Source organism: Plecotus auritus (assembly GCF_963455305.1).
Source record: "Plecotus auritus genome assembly, chromosome: 9".
Taxonomy (NCBI): Eukaryota; Metazoa; Chordata; class Mammalia; order Chiroptera; family Vespertilionidae; genus Plecotus; species Plecotus auritus.
In genome coordinates, this window is record NC_137783.1 from 24,134,172 (window position 1) to 24,153,016 (window position 18,845).

The 18,845-nt window shown below is 38.6% G+C and overlaps 1 protein-coding gene across 1 annotated transcript in view; it reads right to left on the bottom strand.

Annotated features, from left to right (window-relative positions):
• Positions 1-13,302, bottom strand: part of HELLS (helicase, lymphoid specific) — a 30,183-nt gene extending 16,881 nt beyond the window's left edge. Inside the window, exons 1-6 of the mRNA XM_080641743.1 lie at positions 13,126-13,302; positions 12,577-12,698; positions 7,033-7,155; positions 4,508-4,564; positions 1,458-1,494; positions 1,306-1,370 (exon numbers count right to left, since the gene is read on the bottom strand). Coding sequence (XP_080497869.1) covers positions 1,306-1,370; positions 1,458-1,494; positions 4,508-4,564; positions 7,033-7,155; positions 12,577-12,698; positions 13,126-13,156 — 435 coding nt within the window. The 5' untranslated portion in view covers positions 13,157-13,302. The remainder of the gene's footprint in view (positions 1-1,305; positions 1,371-1,457; positions 1,495-4,507; positions 4,565-7,032; positions 7,156-12,576; positions 12,699-13,125) is intronic.
• Positions 13,303-18,845: the final 5,543 nt, after the last annotated feature.

Sequence of the window (18,845 nt, forward strand, 5' to 3'; positions counted from 1 at the left end):
AGGACTGAAATTCAAAGACCTCAGGCAAAATTAAGCCTATAGTGTCTTATAAAATTGTTAATTAGGTAGCAACACATAAATTGGGATATTTACTCCTGAATTTTCCATTTTTTAAAATCTGAATAGACGAGGTCCAAATTCACACATGGCCAAGAGTCCTCTAGTAAAAAAGCTGACAAACTATACCCTGTGCACCAACTCCAGCTGGCAACCTGTTTTTATAAATAAAGTTTAATTAGAACGAAGTCAGGCTCATTTGTTTACAGTGTATCTATGCCTGCTTTAGGGCTACAACAGCCAAATTCAGAGTTAATTAGTTTACCCATCAATTTGTGGCTACTCCTGTTACTTAAGAATTGAATCCCAAAAGTATTATAATCTCAACTCCAGCACACTTTAGGCCTCTGTGCATAGATATCTGAATTTGCAATCCTGCGCAAATGGCAAAGACAAGTTGAAAATACAGAATAAGAGTTCTGATTTTGAAGTTCCTACTAGATGCTAAGGGTGTGGAGACAATCAATACCTAGTGTCACCTGGTGACTTAGTCAAAGACGATCATTATCTTTCTTTAGTGACTGACCTCAAATATACTACAAACATTTGATGAATTAAATTTACAATGGTGTGATCGGCTAAAGGTCAATAAACCTCAGTAATAGCGTTTTTCAACTGCAGGTTGAGTGTGTTCCATAATCAGGTTGAGTGTGTTCCATAATCAACTAAGTGGGTACTGACCATTATTTTTTAAATGGGGGCGGGGTAAGGAGGAATATCTGTAAGGACAAAAATAGGTGAAATTTTAAATTTTACACTTTATAAACATGTAAAGAACTTGAATTTTTAAATTTCAGGTAAAAGAAAAAGTTTGTAGATAATGAAGTTAGAATTTTTTAATGTAAGAATGTGATGCATTAAAATATGCTTAAGAAACATTTAAGGTTTGTCATAACTGAAGATGCTCTTTTATTAGTTCCTATTATGAGGTCACAAGTGAGAGTTAAAAAAAGGATCTGGTTTTAGAAATGAGTATGTGATCTTAGTTCCCTAATGGTCTTCAAGAAGGAACAAGAACAAAATTCTTAAGGTTTTGAGGTTTCAATATATTATAATAATTAATGACTAGGCCAAGCTCATGCTCCTTTAACAAACAGGAAGATGATACCATCTTCTTCCCTCAAACACTTAACGTGCTCAAAAGCCAAGAAGGCAACTGCAATCCATTCAGCTTTAATGTAGTTTAAAACCCACAAAAAGTTTTTACTGAACATTGAATCTAATGTGCCCTTCCCCCTTTATTTTTACCTCTTTTGACATGACCTCTGAAATATTATATGATTCATCTTCTCTTCCTCTTTTCTTTCTCACAACTATAAAAAAAATTTCATTTTATTTTTGATAGGAATTGATGCAAAAATATAAACACATATTCTCAACACTAGAATAAGGAAATTTACCTGGATTCTCTTCACTTGCACCAATGGAACTTTTACCCTACAGAACAAGGATTTAGAACATTATTTTTCTAAGGACTGCTATGGTATTATATATTAAAATGAAATGATTAAGTAAATGTTCCTTGCAGTTGAACCACATCCACAACTCTTTACTTTTATACTTACGAACTCATAACCTTTTTCTGTACTTTCCTACTATAACTTATTTGTAACCAGAACCCTCTACTTTCCTCATTTTTTTATTTTACAAGAAAAATTTCAAAATTACACATAAAAGACATTTTTATTTTGAAATTACCACGTACATCCTCTATGCTTATGCTGAAGATATTCAACTGGTATTGTATAAAAGTAGTACTCATTTTCAGTAAAATTAAAAGTTAAATACAATGAAAAGAAGAAATAAAAGGATACTGACTAAAAAAATAATACTAAGAGAAGATAAGGGAGAGGAAGAGATGTTCCAACACAGTTTGAAACAGAGCTGGAAAAAAATTAAGAACGGTAAACATGTATGAGGAATGAAAATGACCAATAAGCTCAATTAAATAATGATAGAAAAAGAGGATTAAAAATGAAAATACCAAAAGGGACTGGTGAGATGGAGTAGACCAAATGTAATGATTTGCAACTTTAGAACAAAGTGGAGATGGGGGGACGGGGGGGACACACAAAACCCTGGTAATAAAAATTAGCTAGAAAAAAGTGAAGGATGAATTAAATCAAACAAGTGAAGGGTAGGGATTAAATGGTTAAATTAGTAAAATTATCTTAGAAGTGCCTATTCTTTAAAAAAACAAAAATAAGTCCCTGAAATCAACAGTCAAATTATATCAGTTTTTGAAAACCACTTTAGTTGCAACATTATCAACTATGTACATTAACATCACCACTAACCACACTAAGAATGAAATAACTGGACTTAAAAATACCCTACCTATTCTCCTACTGGCATTTTGATATTTCCTAATAAAAGCAGTTTGGTATAGGAATTAAGTGTTGGGCCTGAAACTAATCCTGGTATTATTATTTATCAGATTTGTGATCTTCAGCAAGTTACAGTGAATTCTCATTCAGTAGTTAGGTTCTATAAATTCACTGCAAATAATAAATTGGTGAACACTAAACCACTGTCTCTAGGAGAAATACACGTTTAGGTTCCTGCATTTTCTGGTCACATTTTTATCAATTGATGAAATAAATAACCTTGTTTTTATGTGTGTTGCTATTTTATCTTAACATATATGTTGAATAACATTAAACTCGGGGCCAAAAGCACTGTACCTATTGAAGGAAGCTTTATTAACCTAGGAATTTTCTCCATTGTGCACAACACAACCTTCTTGCATTAGAAACACCAGAAGGCACTTTGGCACAATGTGGCTACAGGCCATTTAAAACCGCAAAATCAACAAAAATCACAGCATTAAATAGAACACAAAAAGAACACCTGTTTATAGTGTGATGGCTTAAATAAGGCAGATCACCACTTTGTTTGACCTTAGCAGGAAACGTGTGTTAAGAGATTCAAATTTTTGGCCGTTCTGCACATGCACATGCTTATGAATGTCCATAAAAACATGAGTGTTGCCGAGACCGGTTTGGCTCAGTGGATAGAGCGTCGGCCTGTGGACTGAAGGGTCCCGGGTTCGATTCCGGTCAAGGGCATGTACCTTGGTTGTGGGCACATCCTCAGTGGGAGGTGTGCAGGAGGCAGCTGATCGATGTTTCTCTCTCATCGATGTTTCTGGCTCTCTATCCCTCTCCCTTCCTCTCTGTGAAATATCAATAAGTATATTAAAAAACAAACAAACAAACAAAAAACAACAAAAAAACCCAAAAAACAAACAAACAAAAAAAAACATGAGTGTTGATTTTAGGGTTACAAATAAACTTTAGTCAGCATGCTAATTTTCAAATACATAATCTTAAAATGAGGATGGACTATAGTTAATCTCCTTGCATCAGCTTCTTTAAATGTAAAACGGAGCCCTGGCTAGTGTGGTTCAGTTGGTTGAGCCAAGGTCCCATGCACCGAAAGGTTGCAGGTTAGATTCCTGGTCAGGGCAGAGGCCCTGGTTGTAGGCTCGATTCCCTGTAGGGCCCATGCACAAGTCAGTGATCAATGTGTCTCTCAAATAAGTAAAACGGGGATGATAACAATATCTCTACCTAAAAGCTGTTTTGAGGATTACTAACACATAAGAAGTACTCAATAAATGTCACCCTCCTTATTCCTCTTTTCATTAACACAGCTGTTCTTTATACATTTCCCATCATTATGGCATTAAACAGCCTCACGTTGAAACATAATCTTCAAAAAAATCACATCTAAAATTCAGGTTAGCTGGATGGATGTGTCTGAGCATCTACTTTGGAACCAGGAGGTCAAGGTTCGATTCCCTGTCAGGGCACATGCCCAGGTTTCGGGCTCCATCCCCAGTAGGGGGCGTGCAGGAGGCAGCCAATCAATGATTCTCTCATCATTGATGTTTCTATCTCTCTCTCCCTCTTCCTTCCTCTCTGAAATCAATAAAAATATATATATATAAAATAAAATAAAATAAAATTCAGGCTACTCTTAATTGAGTATTCTATCATCTGAAATATTATAAGACTATCTTCTGCAATCTGGTCCACTGTCACAGCTATACACAAGGTACAAATTTTGATTATGTCCTGTTATGGCTGTAAGTTGACATGATGAGGTTGAAGACATGAAGAAGAAAGTAATCATTACTGGCTCCAAAAGTACTGGCCACTTATAAAATGCTTTGCAGTATAAACATTTGTAGATTTTTCCCAAATAAGAAAGTAAAATTTTGCATATATGAAATATAGTCCACAGAATAAAAAACTGAAGAGGTAATACTTTTTAGAGCTCTCCTTCCATACATAAAATACTGAAACAGTTTTACATGTTCCTAAAGTTTATAAAAAAGACAAATTATCAAAGTAAACATATGATCAATAAAGTTGAAAGAATACAAAAGAATGTCTTCAATATTTAAGGTAACATATACAATATATTCTAGATTACTATATATTACCGTAGTAACTTTGGAAGATTCCTTTTTCCTCTCTAATTTCTCTTTCTTCTTCAGTTCCTGTAAAATAATTTTTCTTAGTGTCACAAACAGAAATGCAAAGTAAAATAAATAAATAAATAAAAAAAGTCTCAAATAACATGTTAAGAATAAAGAATTTTTAAAGATGTAAAAAAAATTTTTAAGAAGAACTTGCACTTCAAGATTTCATGAAACAGGGAAAAGATTTGCCCTCCTGCCTTAAACAACTAAAATCCAGATAAAATCTATAATAATAAAAGTGTAATATGCTAATTAGACCGGACGAAGCTTCGAGGGAAGCCCGAGTCTGGGGTGCAGGTGCCAGAGGGAAGCCCGTGCCGGCAGCCAGGGGAAGGAAGGCCTACTCTTGCACGAATTTCGTGCATCAGGCCTCTACTGTACTAATATTAAACAATGGTTTTCAAACAACATACAGAAAAGGACAGTGGACACTGACCAACAGGAAACAAATGAAGTGTGTTTTCTGATGGCCGTTTACTGCCTGAAGGCAATTTCCAAGAGCAAATAATGGAGAACCCAAACACAGCTCAGCAGTCTGAGTTTAGGAGACAGAGTGCTAGCACACCCAGGGTAAAGTACTAGAGAAAAGAGCTACACACAAAGAAAGCTCTGAAGATCAGCAGTCAAGTCTCTGCTGGGCACTAATTAGTCAGAGTGTAAGCACACCAAGGCCTGGAAAAGCCACTAGGAAGAAGCAGCTGCAACAATCCCTGCACTCGCTAGTGATTAGGAATAGTTTATATTCCTGTCCACCAAGTAAAAAGGCCTCAAGGTTTGTTTTTCTCTGTTTCATTTTACCATACAAAGGCTTAAAAGGGGGCTTCAGGCAAGGAAAAGAAAGAAACCCCTTAGCAAATGTAGTAATAAGAAAAATAGAACCAGGTAAAGCGGAACTGTATGGGGAAGGATGTCCTGAAGAAAAAAATTCTTTGCCCAGTAAAAATATCTTTCAAAAGTGAATCAAATTGAAGACTTTTCCAGACATACAAAAGCTAAAAGACCATATCACCAACAGAAATTGCAAATTAATCTAAATACAGAAAGCAGATCAATGCCTCTCTGGTGATGAAGAAGGGAGGGAGGAAGATAGGAAATGAGGTATGCAAGAGCATTAAAAGGGGGCAGGAATTCAGCCATGAAAAAGTGTAAAACCTTGCCATTTGTGACAAGCATACATGGACCTTGAGGGCATTACGCTAAATGAAACAAGTCAGGCAGAGAAAGAGAAATACCATATGATCTCACTTATGTGTGGAATCTTAAAAAACAAAAAACACATAGATACAAAGAACAGATTGGTAGTTGAGGGGGAAGAAGAAATGGGTGAATAAGGTCAAAAGGTATAAATTTCTAGTTATGTCATGAAGATGTACTGTACAGCATGAAGACTACACTCAATACTGTACTGCATATGTGGAAGTTACTAGAAGAGTAAATCTCAAAAGTTCTCATAAGAAAGAAAATTCTGGCCCTGGCCAGCATGGCTCAGTTGGTTGGAGCACTGTTCCATACACTAGAAGATCGCAGGTTCGATTCCTGGTCAGTGCACATACCCAGGTTGTGGGTTGATCCCCAGTCGGGGTGTGTATGGAAGGCAACTGGTCGATGAACATATCCTCAAATGAGGATTAAATGAAAAGGGAGAACATTTTGTTAACTATGTATGGTGACAGATATTAACTAAACTTATTGTGATGTTCATTTTGCAATATATAAATATTGTATCATTATGCTATACACCGGAAACTAATATATGTCAATTATACCTCAAAGGGGGACAGGCAGGAATAATTTTTTGGAGTTGATGATTATGTTAATTATCTTAATTGTGGCTTCATAGGTTTACACATACATAAATTCAGTATAAACTGAATTCAAAGTAAAGCATAAATATTTGAGTATCACATGGTTTTTACTACAAATACTCAATTATGCCTTTTTGCATAAGAGCAGTCATGTATAATATGTTAATAGTGAACATAAATGTGTTTCAAAACTTAGAAAATTATTCATTTTAAGAATGTGCAATTTTGTCCATGTCAGTTATATCTCAATAAAGCAATTAAAAAAAAAAGACAGCAACATAAAATTCACAATTTCCAACATCCAAAAAAATCACTAGACAGGATAAATCAGTCAACAGGTGTATAGAGAATAAGTGGTGGTATATTCATATAATAGAATGTTTCTCAGGAATGAAAAGAATGACCTACTGAGTAAACACAACATAAGTGAATCTCAAAAATACGCTGAGCTAAAGAAGCAAGACACAAAGAGTATTTACCATAAGACTCTATTTATATAAAATTCTAGAAGAAAGAATACTAATATATAGTGCCAGAAAACAGAATCAGTGGTGGCCGTCACTGAGGCACAGAGATTACTAAACAAGAGAACTTTTGGAAATGACAGAAATGTTTTTTCATCTTGATTGTGCTGACAATTACTACTTTGGTCAAAAGTCATCATCAATCACATATACATACCTCTAATTGTTGTTGTTCCATTTTAGTCAATAAAAATTTAGAGTAGATATTGCTTTTTTCAAGCAAATGTTGAAGTCTACGGTACCGAATGTCCACGGACTCTCTATCCCAAGACTTGTGAGCCTATCCAAAGAAAAAGCTTCCATAATTATTAAAGTTTTTTTGTCATACATTGACTTTTTGCATAAGGTGTAACCACACTGGCTAAACAAATGCTCTTTAGAATATACTTCATGTAATTAATGAAAATGTTAAAAGAATATTAAATAATTTACTAAAAAGATTTCTTTCCAAACCAAAAACTAGAATAGCTGAAAAATATGATTCTTGGGTTCAACAGGAAATCTGGTAATATGAAAGCATGGATACCAAAATATTGAAATTTCAGACACTGGACGTGCAGTTACTGCCATTTACTAAGTTAAGGGTCCTTTTAAAAATATTTGCAATTAAAGTTAGAAAGTGAGTAATTCAAGTTGGAATTTAGTTTTTAAACAATCAAATGAAAAAATTTATATAACAGTTTTATTTGAAAGAACATTAGAATTACAAAGTAATGCCATTGGCGAGGGACTAGAACATCTTTCAGAATCGTAAAACTGTGTTGTTAAAATATTGGAACGTATTAAATCTATTGATTTCTTACAAGCCTTTTCTCTATCCTCATGCAGCATTGTGTTCCCCAGAGTTTTCCCCTTATCTTTTAGTTTTCTTTTACTTTATCTTTCACCTCTGTACAACTTCTGATTTCAAAGTTCTGCTTTATTGATTTTTAAATTACTACATATTACTTTTGCACACCATTTGTTGAGTGATTTCTAAGCATCTACAATAGTGGATTCACAATGATAAATGTTTAATATTTAAAAAGAATAGCACAAGACACAAGATAGAAAACATAATGGCAACAAATAGTATCGTTCAGTGGCCCACACACTTTTTCTGTGAAAGGCCAAAGCATAAATATTTGAGTATCACATGGTTTTTACTACTAATACTCAATTATGCCTTTTTGCATAAGAACAGTCATGTATAATATGTTAATAGTGAACATAAATGTGTTTCAATAAAACTATTTAGTCAATAGGAACAGGTCAAATCCAATTCATAATTTGCCAACCAAGTATAAACTGAATTCAAAGTAAAGCATTAGGTGGGCTGAAGTGAAACAATTGAGAGTTGACTTCACCTACTGAAAACAAATACTATATGCAAATCCTACCATCATTTCCACTCCCAAGACAAAGAGTGAGTGTGTGAGATGGACATAGGTAGCATAATTTAATTAATTTTAATCAGGCACCATTTGAATATTGGCTTTTGTATTTCCTAGATCTCTCTAGAGTTTCTTTCAAAATAAATTTAATTTCTATTACAAAACCAATGACAATAAGACACCTACGGATAAAAATAACTAAAGTAACACATTACAGAAAAAATACTTTAAAAAATATATATTTCTTTATTGATTTCAGAGAGGGAAGGGAGAGGGAGAGAGAAACATCAATGATGAGAATCATTGATCGGCTGCCTCCAGCACATCCCCCCACTGGGGATCGAGCCCTCAACCCAGGCATGTGCCCTTGGCTGAAATCGAACCTGGGACCCTTCAGTCCACAGGCCAACGCTCTATCCACTGAGCCAAACCAGCTAAGGCTACAGAAAAAATATTTTAAAATCGCCAATCTTATCCATGCAGTTAATCTGTTAATATCTTATCAAACTCGATTTTCAGTTCTTTTAGATTTTTCAGCCTTTCTTTTACTATTACCAATATACTACTGTGATTACCATAGCCAGGGTTCCTCAAACTGCGGCCCGCCAAGGACATTTATCCGGCCCGCCGGGTGCCGCTGCCTGTCCTGCTTAGCAGCTGACTCGTCCCGGACCCGCAGTGCACATAGGAATTTGTTCATAGTTTTTTTTTAAAACTACAGTCCGGCCCTCCAACGGTCTGAGGGACAGTGAACTGGCCCCCTGTTTAAAAAGTTTGAGGACCCCTGCTAGGCAGTCAATGAATGAGGTGGGCCTTATAAATAGGGAGAAGAAATTACTTAGGACTTTAGAAAAATGAATTCTTAAATTTTTAACTTTATGTATTTGTTTAAAATTTTAGTGAAAATTATTCTGGGCTTAATTTACATATATTTGCTACCTTAAATCCTGTTCACAATAAATTAGCAGCCGTTTTTTTTTTTTGTTTTTGTTTTAAATATATTTTATTGATTTTTTACAGAGAGGAAGGGAGAGGGATAGAGAGTTAGAAACATCGATGAGAGAGAAACATCGATCAGTTGCCTCCTGTACACCTCCCACTGGGGATGTGCCCGCAACCAAGGTACGTGCCCTTGACCGGTATCGAACCTGGGACCCCTCAGTCCGCAGGCCGACGCTCTATCCACTGAGCCAAACCGGTTTCAGCATCAGCCGTTTTTTTAAATTAAAAGCTTTAAGATGCCATCATGAACAATTTACAATTAATGTAATTAGAATACTATGCCAATGGTTAACCTTTAAACCCAGTCGTAAGTATTTCAAAATAATTTTGCAGCAAATCTTATCTATCATTACTTTTTCTTGACTTAACTTTATTATGTTATAGTAAGGTAAATTACAGCTTCATCTGCGGAAAGCTCTGAATGCCTGGCAGTAGAGTGAAAGTATATGCTAACAAGAGACCAAAGGCATAAATAAATTCCCTTTGTCTACCCCACGATCTCTCCCAACACAACCCCAGATTTTGGGGGTGTGAAGAGTTATATTTCAGTCTACACAATATAAACTATTTTCCTTTTACCTCTCCCAAGATCTCACCTTTCCCCTCCCCCACTTCAGACACATTAACACTACTCTTAAGTATTCTAGACTAACAATGGCTTCTTTCTAAAGGAAATGCAGGTGAAAAATAAAAAGAAAATAAGTGTAGCACGAGAATGTCAAAGTCATTGTCCAGGCTCTTTACAAACGTTAAAATCTCCTAAAGCAAAGTAAATGCTTCTCATTAAGACTTAAGCCGGCTCTTCCTCTCTTAAGTAAATACTTCTAAATATATGCCATAAATACTGTATTTTCTGAAAAGGAATCTTTACTCTTCCATAGTGAGGTTTTTGGCCTCCAAAGACTTGTAGGTAGAGACTCATTCTTAGAACTTTCTTCAAAATCACATAGGAAATAATGTATAAATGTCAAGTGCAAAAATTAATCAAATTATTTCAATACTTACATAAAAAGACAACGTAATGACAATGGAGCACAATACAAGGTTTTTTTTAAACGAATTATACCCTTGTATTAGAAGGATTAAAAAGAACTATATGCTTTATTCATGGAAGGACTAAAAGTGGATTAAAAATTGCTATGTTGCCCTGGCTGGTTTGGCTCAGTGGATAGAGCGTCGGCCTGCGGACTGAAAGGTCCCATGTTCCATTCCAGTCAAGGGCATGTACCTTGGTTGCCAGCACATCCCCAGTGGAAGGTGTGCAGGAGGCAGCTGACGGATGTTTCTTTCTCATCAATGTTTCTAACTCTCTATCCCTCTCCCTTCCTCTCTGTAAAAAAAAAATCAATAAAATATATATATTTTAAAAAATTGCTATGTTAATTGCATAACTGCTTTAAAAAAGAGCTAGCTGTACTATACTTATCTCTCAACAATAACAATTCTAAAAAAAAGTTTAGAACTGCAAAATGTTTGTTCAAAAGTTTAAAAATATCACTGTAAGCAGAAGTCATTTTGATTGCTAGTTTCATCAGCTAATACTCATGGTACTAAAATTTTGACAGCTTGTTTTCCAATATAAAAATGTTTCTTCCTCTTACTATGCATTCTGGAAATTTATTCTTATTGTACCTCATATCTTTTTTGAAATGATAGTTACTTACCCAACAATCTTCATGGGTCATAAAACTGAAGATACATACTACACAAAAATGAAGGATTTATCCCTCTTAAAATATCTGAAGTTGATACTATCTATTTTGGACACCTGTCTCAGGATTCCTCCTTTAAAATGTACCTGGCAAGTATATTTATTTTATTTACATACTCTATTATGTGTTATGTGATAAATTACAAAATATTCACCATACTTAGGAATTCAATAAAATTTACTGTTTGCTACATGCAGAGTCTACAGAAACAAAGTGATGTGCCATCAATAAACAAAGTGAGAAAGAGTCAAATAAGTAATTTAAAAAATACTATAGAAATTCAGAGAATGAGGAAAAGTGGTTCAAGATCAACCTCCCGCCCTAACCGGTTTGGCTCAGTGGATAGAGTGTCGGCCTGCGGACTGAAGGGTCCCAGGTTCGATTCCGGTCAAGGGCATGTACCTTGGTTGCAGGCACATCCCCAGTAAGGAGTGTGCAGGAGGCAGCCGATCGATGTTTCTTTCTCACGATATTTCTCACTCTCTATCTCTCCCTTCCTCTCTATAAAAAAAAAAAAAAAATCAATAAAATTAAGATCAACCTCCCAATTCTATTAGAATTTGTTAACATATTACCTTAACCGATTATTGTCAAGTATGGACAATCAGTAATGGCAGAACCTGCGTTACTGGCATGCAAATACAGTGCGGTGGTTAAGAAGTGTGGCTTCTGGAACCTCGCCGCCTGCAGGACAACCCTGGCTCTGCCACTTACTAGCAGCGGGGACCCAGGCAACCTCTAAGCGCCGCAGTTTCTCGTCCCTAAAATGAGGTGAGAAGAGAACCTACCTCACAGAATATTTGCCTTTGGAGAGCATTATTTCCAATATACACGGTTTTGTAACTACATGGAGTTAGTTCAATACTAATGTACGTATTTCCCTAGAGGGGTATAGGGTTAAGGACAAGAACGCTGGAGTCACACAGTTCACATCGGAGTTCGTTAGTGTGTGACCCCCAACCACTTGTTCTGTCTTATGTAAATGGAGACATCAAAAGTACCTATATCATAACAGTGGGAAGGCTAAATGAATTATTATGAGAAAATCACTTGGTAGGTAAGAGCTGGTGGCTAGATATTCTTTTTCTTGCTTATGCAATAATTAAATAGCAGGGTGGGACTTCCTTATGGAAATGAAATGTATTTCGGAAGTGAATTTTCAAGAGGTTAAAAACTTCTTTTACTCGTCTACAACATAGATACTCTGTACGTGAAAACCACAAGTAGAATAACTTACGGAAAAAGCACACCACACTTCTACCTACAGGATCTTAAGTGGTAGCCCCAAATACCAAAAAGCAAGGGGGTCACTCAGGTGGAAAACAGCACTAAAAAAAGCACTCACAATCAACCCTGGGAGCATTAAAATGGCTAACCGAGCAATGTGAAATGCTCTCTCACAAGAGAGGAGGCCACGCCGGAGGCCACACCACCGCTCCCAGCAGCCTCACTCAAAGCACGTGCCAAGGTTTCGGAACGATAAGCATCGTCAACACCCGGGAGAAAACATGAGACCCGTTTCACAGCTGACGAAGACCGGCTGCTCAGGCGGACCCAGACCGCACCTGAGGAAGACCAGGCCACTGCCGGCTGAAGGACTGGCCGGTAAGTTACCTTTTCCAGCATCTGCCGCTCCCTCTCCAGCCCCGCAGCCTCCAGCTGCTCTTCCTCCTCCAGCATGGCCGGGGTGATGACCGCGGGCTCCGGCTGTGCAGCCCCGCCAGGGGCGCGGCACCCTAAGAGGGGAGAAGGCTTCCAAGTTGCGGTTTTGAAAAGACCAATTACTCAACTTCCATATAAAAACCTTTCTCTCCTTCCCAGACACATTCGAGGGAAACGCTGGTGACCCGCGGGGACGCCAGCATCAGCTCGGAAGAGACACCCTCCGTCTTCACAGTGTCAACAAGTTGCCTGAACCCCCGTTTACAAATCGGGGCGCTGGGGAAAATGCGGCTCTCGCGTGTAAAATCTCCTGTATCGTGCAAATACGCGCAATTCCGAGCACCCTCCACTCACTCCGCGCAGCTTCTAACCCCTCTTTTCCTCCTCAGTCTCCGCCCGGGGTCAGCTCTTCCCCCAAAGCCGGGCTGCAGCTTCCATGCTGCGGCCCCCTCTGCCCGGGACGCCGCCGCCCGTGCCCAGAGGAAGGTTCTCCTCACTCACCGTCGCTGCTCGCGGGCTGCTGCGCCGGCATGGCTGGACACTCTCCGCGGCCAAGTCCCCTCCCCTAAAAACCTGCAACGCCGCGCGCCGTCCCCTCAGCCGCGGCTGGTCCCAGTCCTCTCCACAAATCCCGGCCAAAGAAAAACGCGCGCTTCTCTTTCGCGGGAAAATACCGTCATCTCGCGATACTTCGTGCTCCTCGTCCCGCCCCCGCCCCCGCCCCCAGCGGCGCGAGATTTGGCGCAGAAAATGCACCTGGGTGCTAGTTAGCGTTTCCTGGGACCTGTGTCTCGGCCAGCTGGGTGCTGCAGCAGAAGGCAGCGTTTAGTTAGCTCTGTGGTCCTGGGCGAGCCTGCCACCACGGAGAGCCCAGTTTCCTCACGCACCGGATGGTACTTTGGTAGCGCTCTTAGCCGTTTGCAAGGCACCTTCCCACACTGGCTGTGATGAAATCCCGCCAGCCCAAGATCCTTTCGTCCTAAAGACGAGTACCCCGGTGAGGATGTCAAACAAATATTGCCAAGCTCGCCCGCCGTCCGCAGTTCACATTTAGAGTTAAAATTCCCGGAAATAACCAAGAAAAGGGCTCTTTTGTGAGTGGAATGGGAGAGAAAAATAGTAAATTAAGATTATGATGGAATTCAAGAAAGTTGTTTCAGGATAAGGGAGACCTGGATGCAGTGATAAATCGAGCGTTGTGGCCAGTAATAAAGATTCAGTAATTCATACACCAGTAATTAGCGTGGGCGCCTATAGGAAGGCGCAGGGCTTGTCTGTTTTGTTTTTTCAGCCTTCAAGCACCTCCCCCCCTTGTAGTCTGCAGTCCCTTTCAACAAGTTCCTCTTTCCCTCCCCCACCTCAGAATTTGTGCTATGCCTGCCATACCATTTCTGACCCCAACAACTTTAATAACTATTTGTACAAAGTTCAAGGATTTACAATGTACAGCTATCATAACCATCTTCAGCAACCTTCATAACACGTGATTAGCAGAGATTACTTTTATTCCCACATTGTCGTGAAAAAAAAACACACGGATGCTCAGAGAAAAATTGGCTTGCCCTTGCAGTTAATTTTTGATAAAACAGGACTTAAACCCAGTGTCTTAAAAAATGTTTTATTGAATTTATTGGGATGACATTGGTTAATAAAATTGTTTCAAATGTATTGTGTTCACCATCCAAAGTCGTCTTTCTCCTAGTTCAGTATTAAGATAAAATGTAATCTCAATTAATAATTACTCTTAAATCCTACCTCCTTCTAATCAAATACAATTAGGTATCAGTCTCACTCTATGTAAGATTGTTTTTCTTTTTTAAAAATTTTATTTCAGACAGAGGAAGGGGAAGAGAGACAGAGAGAGAAACATCACTGTAAGAAACATTGATTGGCTGCCTCCCGCATGCATCCGGACTGGGATCGAACCTGGAACCTGGACATGTGCCCTGATCTGGAATCAAACTCCCCACCTTTTGGTGCATGGACAGCACCTCAACCGAGACACACCGGCCAGGGCTACATAAGATTTTTTACCTTCACCAAACTATCCTTCAAAATTTTTTCCTCCCTGACTTTTGAAACACTTTTTATGTCTTCCTCTTCTAAAAATCCTTTTCATATTAGTGACTTCACTACCCATCCAATCATAGAAGTGAAAAAAAATCCAAACAACACACACACACACACACACACACACACGACTGCTCCCTCTTGCTTAAATTAGATGACTCCACTTTCTGTCTACCTCACAAACTAAACAATATTTACCAGACAGACTTTCCTTTCACATTCTCAAAACCAAATTTACAAATTTATCTGCATCTGAACACCTTTTCCACTTTCCCTCCAGTTTTGCTCTGGATCCATCTCCCTACAGCCTATGCAAGAATCTTAGATTACACATTATCCCATTCCCTATTTAAGCCTTTACTGAATACTTTCCATTCACATTTAAATACTCAAAACTCTTCCATCTTAAAAAACAAAGAGACAACCTCCTTTATTCCCACCAGTTATTTATTACCTGCTCCGTTCCCTTTTACAGCTAACTTTACAATTATCTACATTAGCAATTTTTAATTCCCCTGCCTTCCACTGATTCAATCACATGTCTGGCCGCCCCACTCAATACACACCCAGGTAAATAAGGAAATCACCAATCTACATCAGAGTTCGCCAACCTTTGACCTCACGGACCACCAGTGGTCCACAGACGACCAGGTGGCGACCGCTGCTCCAAAGATTTCCTTAAACCAGCGGTCACCAACCTTTCGGACCTCACAGACCACCAGTGGCTGGTTGGCCACCGCTGATCTACAAGATGCTAAGTTTAATGTACATCTCTTAGTCCTCATCTCAACCTCATTGCCATATAACACTATCAATCATTCCTTTAGGAAAAACACTAGTTCCTTCTGACACTACATCCTTCTGATTCCTATTTCATTCTCTTCTACTCAACCTTTAAATATTTGAGTTGAATTTTTGGCTAAGTGCATAATCTAATAGAAATACTCTAAATAAAGGGAAAGTTCACTGAGGAATGGCCAAAATAATAGCCTACTCATCCATTTCCATCACGGGTAGTGAGTGCCCAGTACTATATTGGGCACTAGCAATTCAGTGGTTTAAAAAACAAATAAACCAGTGTTTCTGACCTCAGATTTTATACTGTAGTGGAAACAATACAAAACAACTATAGAAAACAATGTCAGCTAGTGATAATAGATACTGATATTGGACAGGGGACCTGGCTCTGTGTGGGTTTGTCTAGGGTCAGCCAGTAGTGAGTGGATTTTTGACTTTGTGTAGGAAAAATTTCACAAGACAAGTCCAGGTGATTATGAGCGTATGTTTATTAAAGCTGGGGTCAGCCCTAGCCGGTTTGGCTCAGTGGATAGAGCGTTTGCCTACGGACTGAGGGGTCCCAGGTTCGATTCCAGTCAAGGGCATGTACCTTGGTTGTGGGCACATCTCCAGTAGGAGGTGTGCAGGAGGCAGCTGATCGATGTTTCTCTCTCATCGATGTTTCTAACTATCTCTTTCCCTTCCTCTCTGGAAAAAAATCAATGAAATATATTAAAAAAAATAATAAAGCTGGGGTCAGTAAAACAAGAAAGGGCCTAGCATAGAAGCAACAGGAAAACGCTAGGCTGGGTTGCCTTAGCTCTCTGGGAAGTCAGAGAAAAGGGGGCGTTGAGGACAGGTTCAGGGGATTAGCCTGGGATGAGCTGTTGCTGCCTATTGTGCTCCCTGGTTGCAAGTTTCGGTGGGCTGGTAAGGAGATGCGTGCCTGTGGGGGAAGAAGAGGGAAAGGGAATGATTCAGGCTGCTTGCCAGAGGGAGGGCTCGTGCTGGGTCCTTTGTCCAGAGGACTTCTTTTTTCAGGCGGGAATCTTAGGGGAGGTCTCGGAAAGGTTTTAGCAGAATATTCATCAGTTTTCCAGGTGTGTTCTTTCAGGTCGTAGTCTTTACTGATTGGTCAGTGCCAGGGCAGTGGGTTAAGTCATTGAAGCCGGTCCTGGCGTCGCCCACCTGGTGGTTTTGCTGCTTTTCTAGGCCTGGAGCTGTGTGGGTCTGTCTGCCTAGGGTCAGCCAGTAGTGAGTGGAAAAAACAAACTGAGGCCTGGATGTTTTCTCTAAGGAGGTGACCTTCTATATCTGGCTATAAATTGCTCAGCCAGTTTGTTTAGCTATTTGTCTCAGTTTCTCCATTCCACTTCTCCTGGCTTGTCTCAATACTATAAGGAAATATGAAGCAGAGTAAGGTCATAAGAATGATAAATGGATATTTACATAAAACTCAACTCTGAATAAGTGACATTAAGCAGGGACCTGAATGAAAGAGAATATAAGTCATACAAAGACCTAGGCCAGTGGTCGGCAAACTCATTAGTCAACAGAGCCAAATATCAACAGTACAACGATTGAAATTTCTTTTGAGAGCCAAATTTTTTAAACTTAAACTTCTTCTAACGCCACTTCTTCAAAATAGACTCGCCCAGGCCGTGGTATTTTATGGAAGAGCCACACTCAAGGGGCCAAAGAGCCATATGTGGCTTGCGAGCTGCAGTTTGCCGACCACTGGTCCTAGGCAAAGAACACTTTAGAGGAAACTGCAGGAGTAAAAGCCCTTAGGTAGATAGGAGGTTGGCAGATGGAGAAATGACAATAAATAAATTAGGTCTACAATTGAGTTAATGAGGTTGAGTAGTAGTTGGAATTGTAGAGACAGACAGAGGCCAGAACAGATAGGACCTTATTGAGCAGGGTAAAGAGTGGATTTTTGTTATAAGGAATGCCACTGGAGGGTCTTAAGCAAGGAAATGATAGGATTTATGATCTTTTCAAAGATCATAAAACATGCCTAATTAAAAGTTTGATGAGAATTGCTTACTTTTCATGGGTTTCCGTAAGTGGCTTTAAAAATCGAATAATAAGAAATATTACAACAAAGTAATGAGAAATTACCTATTGCAGCACTATTTATTTAAAAATCACTTAGTATTAAGAATAGAACACTTTCAAACACTTACTTTCCAGTTTATCTTCTTGTTAAAGTCTAAACATAGTACTCAAAGCCTTTTATAGTCTACAAAGGTTGTAAATACTTCCCTTTCAAAGTTTAAGAATATAGATGCTAAAATTAAAAGCTGTGTGATTTAGGTGATAATCAAAATACATCAACTACTTTACAATATTATCAATACTGCCTAGACCAGAAAAATTTAAAGTTTTACTTTCTGCTTTTATAACACCACTGTGCATAGTATTATGCTGGCAAATGAGAATGAGAACAAATGTATATATACTATTGTTGTCAATTTTATGTATTACCTCTGTATTTATCATTTACATTTTTGTTACAAAAGTGATTTTCCAAATACATTACAATAGTACAAGTCATTTACCATAAATAAAATCATGAAAATACTGTTTACTTAAATGTTCAGCAAATTAAACACTTTTGCAATGCAATTTTTTAAAAATTCAAATTTCCTTCCTGGGGTTTATTAGAAAATAATCAATGCACAGAATGAAATACACACAGTAAAATCTCATTAATTGAAATCAAGGGAAGATCAATATGAATGGTAGAATGCTTAGAAAGAAATGCAATTTTGCTAACTTCCCAAGCCTGGTAATTTTATTTCGCTTATTAAAATATTAAAGTTAGTGCTTGGCACATAATCAGAGCTTAACAAATATTCCTGCATTCATCAAAGTGCCAAGTAATTAACTTCCACTGCAATTAAACTGTTAGCAAGCAAACAATATTTTTAAAGGCCTGGTTTAGGGGATTAGCCTGGGAGGAGCAGCTGCTGCCCATTCTGCTCCCTGGTTGCAAGTCTCTGGCCGGGTGGCTCAGTTGGGTGGAGTATTGTTCCATATACCAAAAAGGTGGAGGGTTCAATTCCCAGTCAGGGCACATACCTGGTTTGTGGGTTTGGTCCCTTACGGGAGGCAGCTGATCAATGTTTCTCTCTCCTCTCTCTCTGTCTCTCTCTCTCCCTCTTCCTCTAAGAATCAATGGGCATATCCTCTGGTGAGGATTAAAAAAATATTTACATAGCCCAGCTGGTATTGCTCAGTGGTTGAGTGTCGACCCATACACAGGAGGTCCTGGTTTGATTCCAGGTCAGGGCACATGCCTGGTTTTCGGGCTCCATCTCCAGTAGGGGGCGTGCAGGAGGCAGCCAATGGATGATTCTCTCTCATCA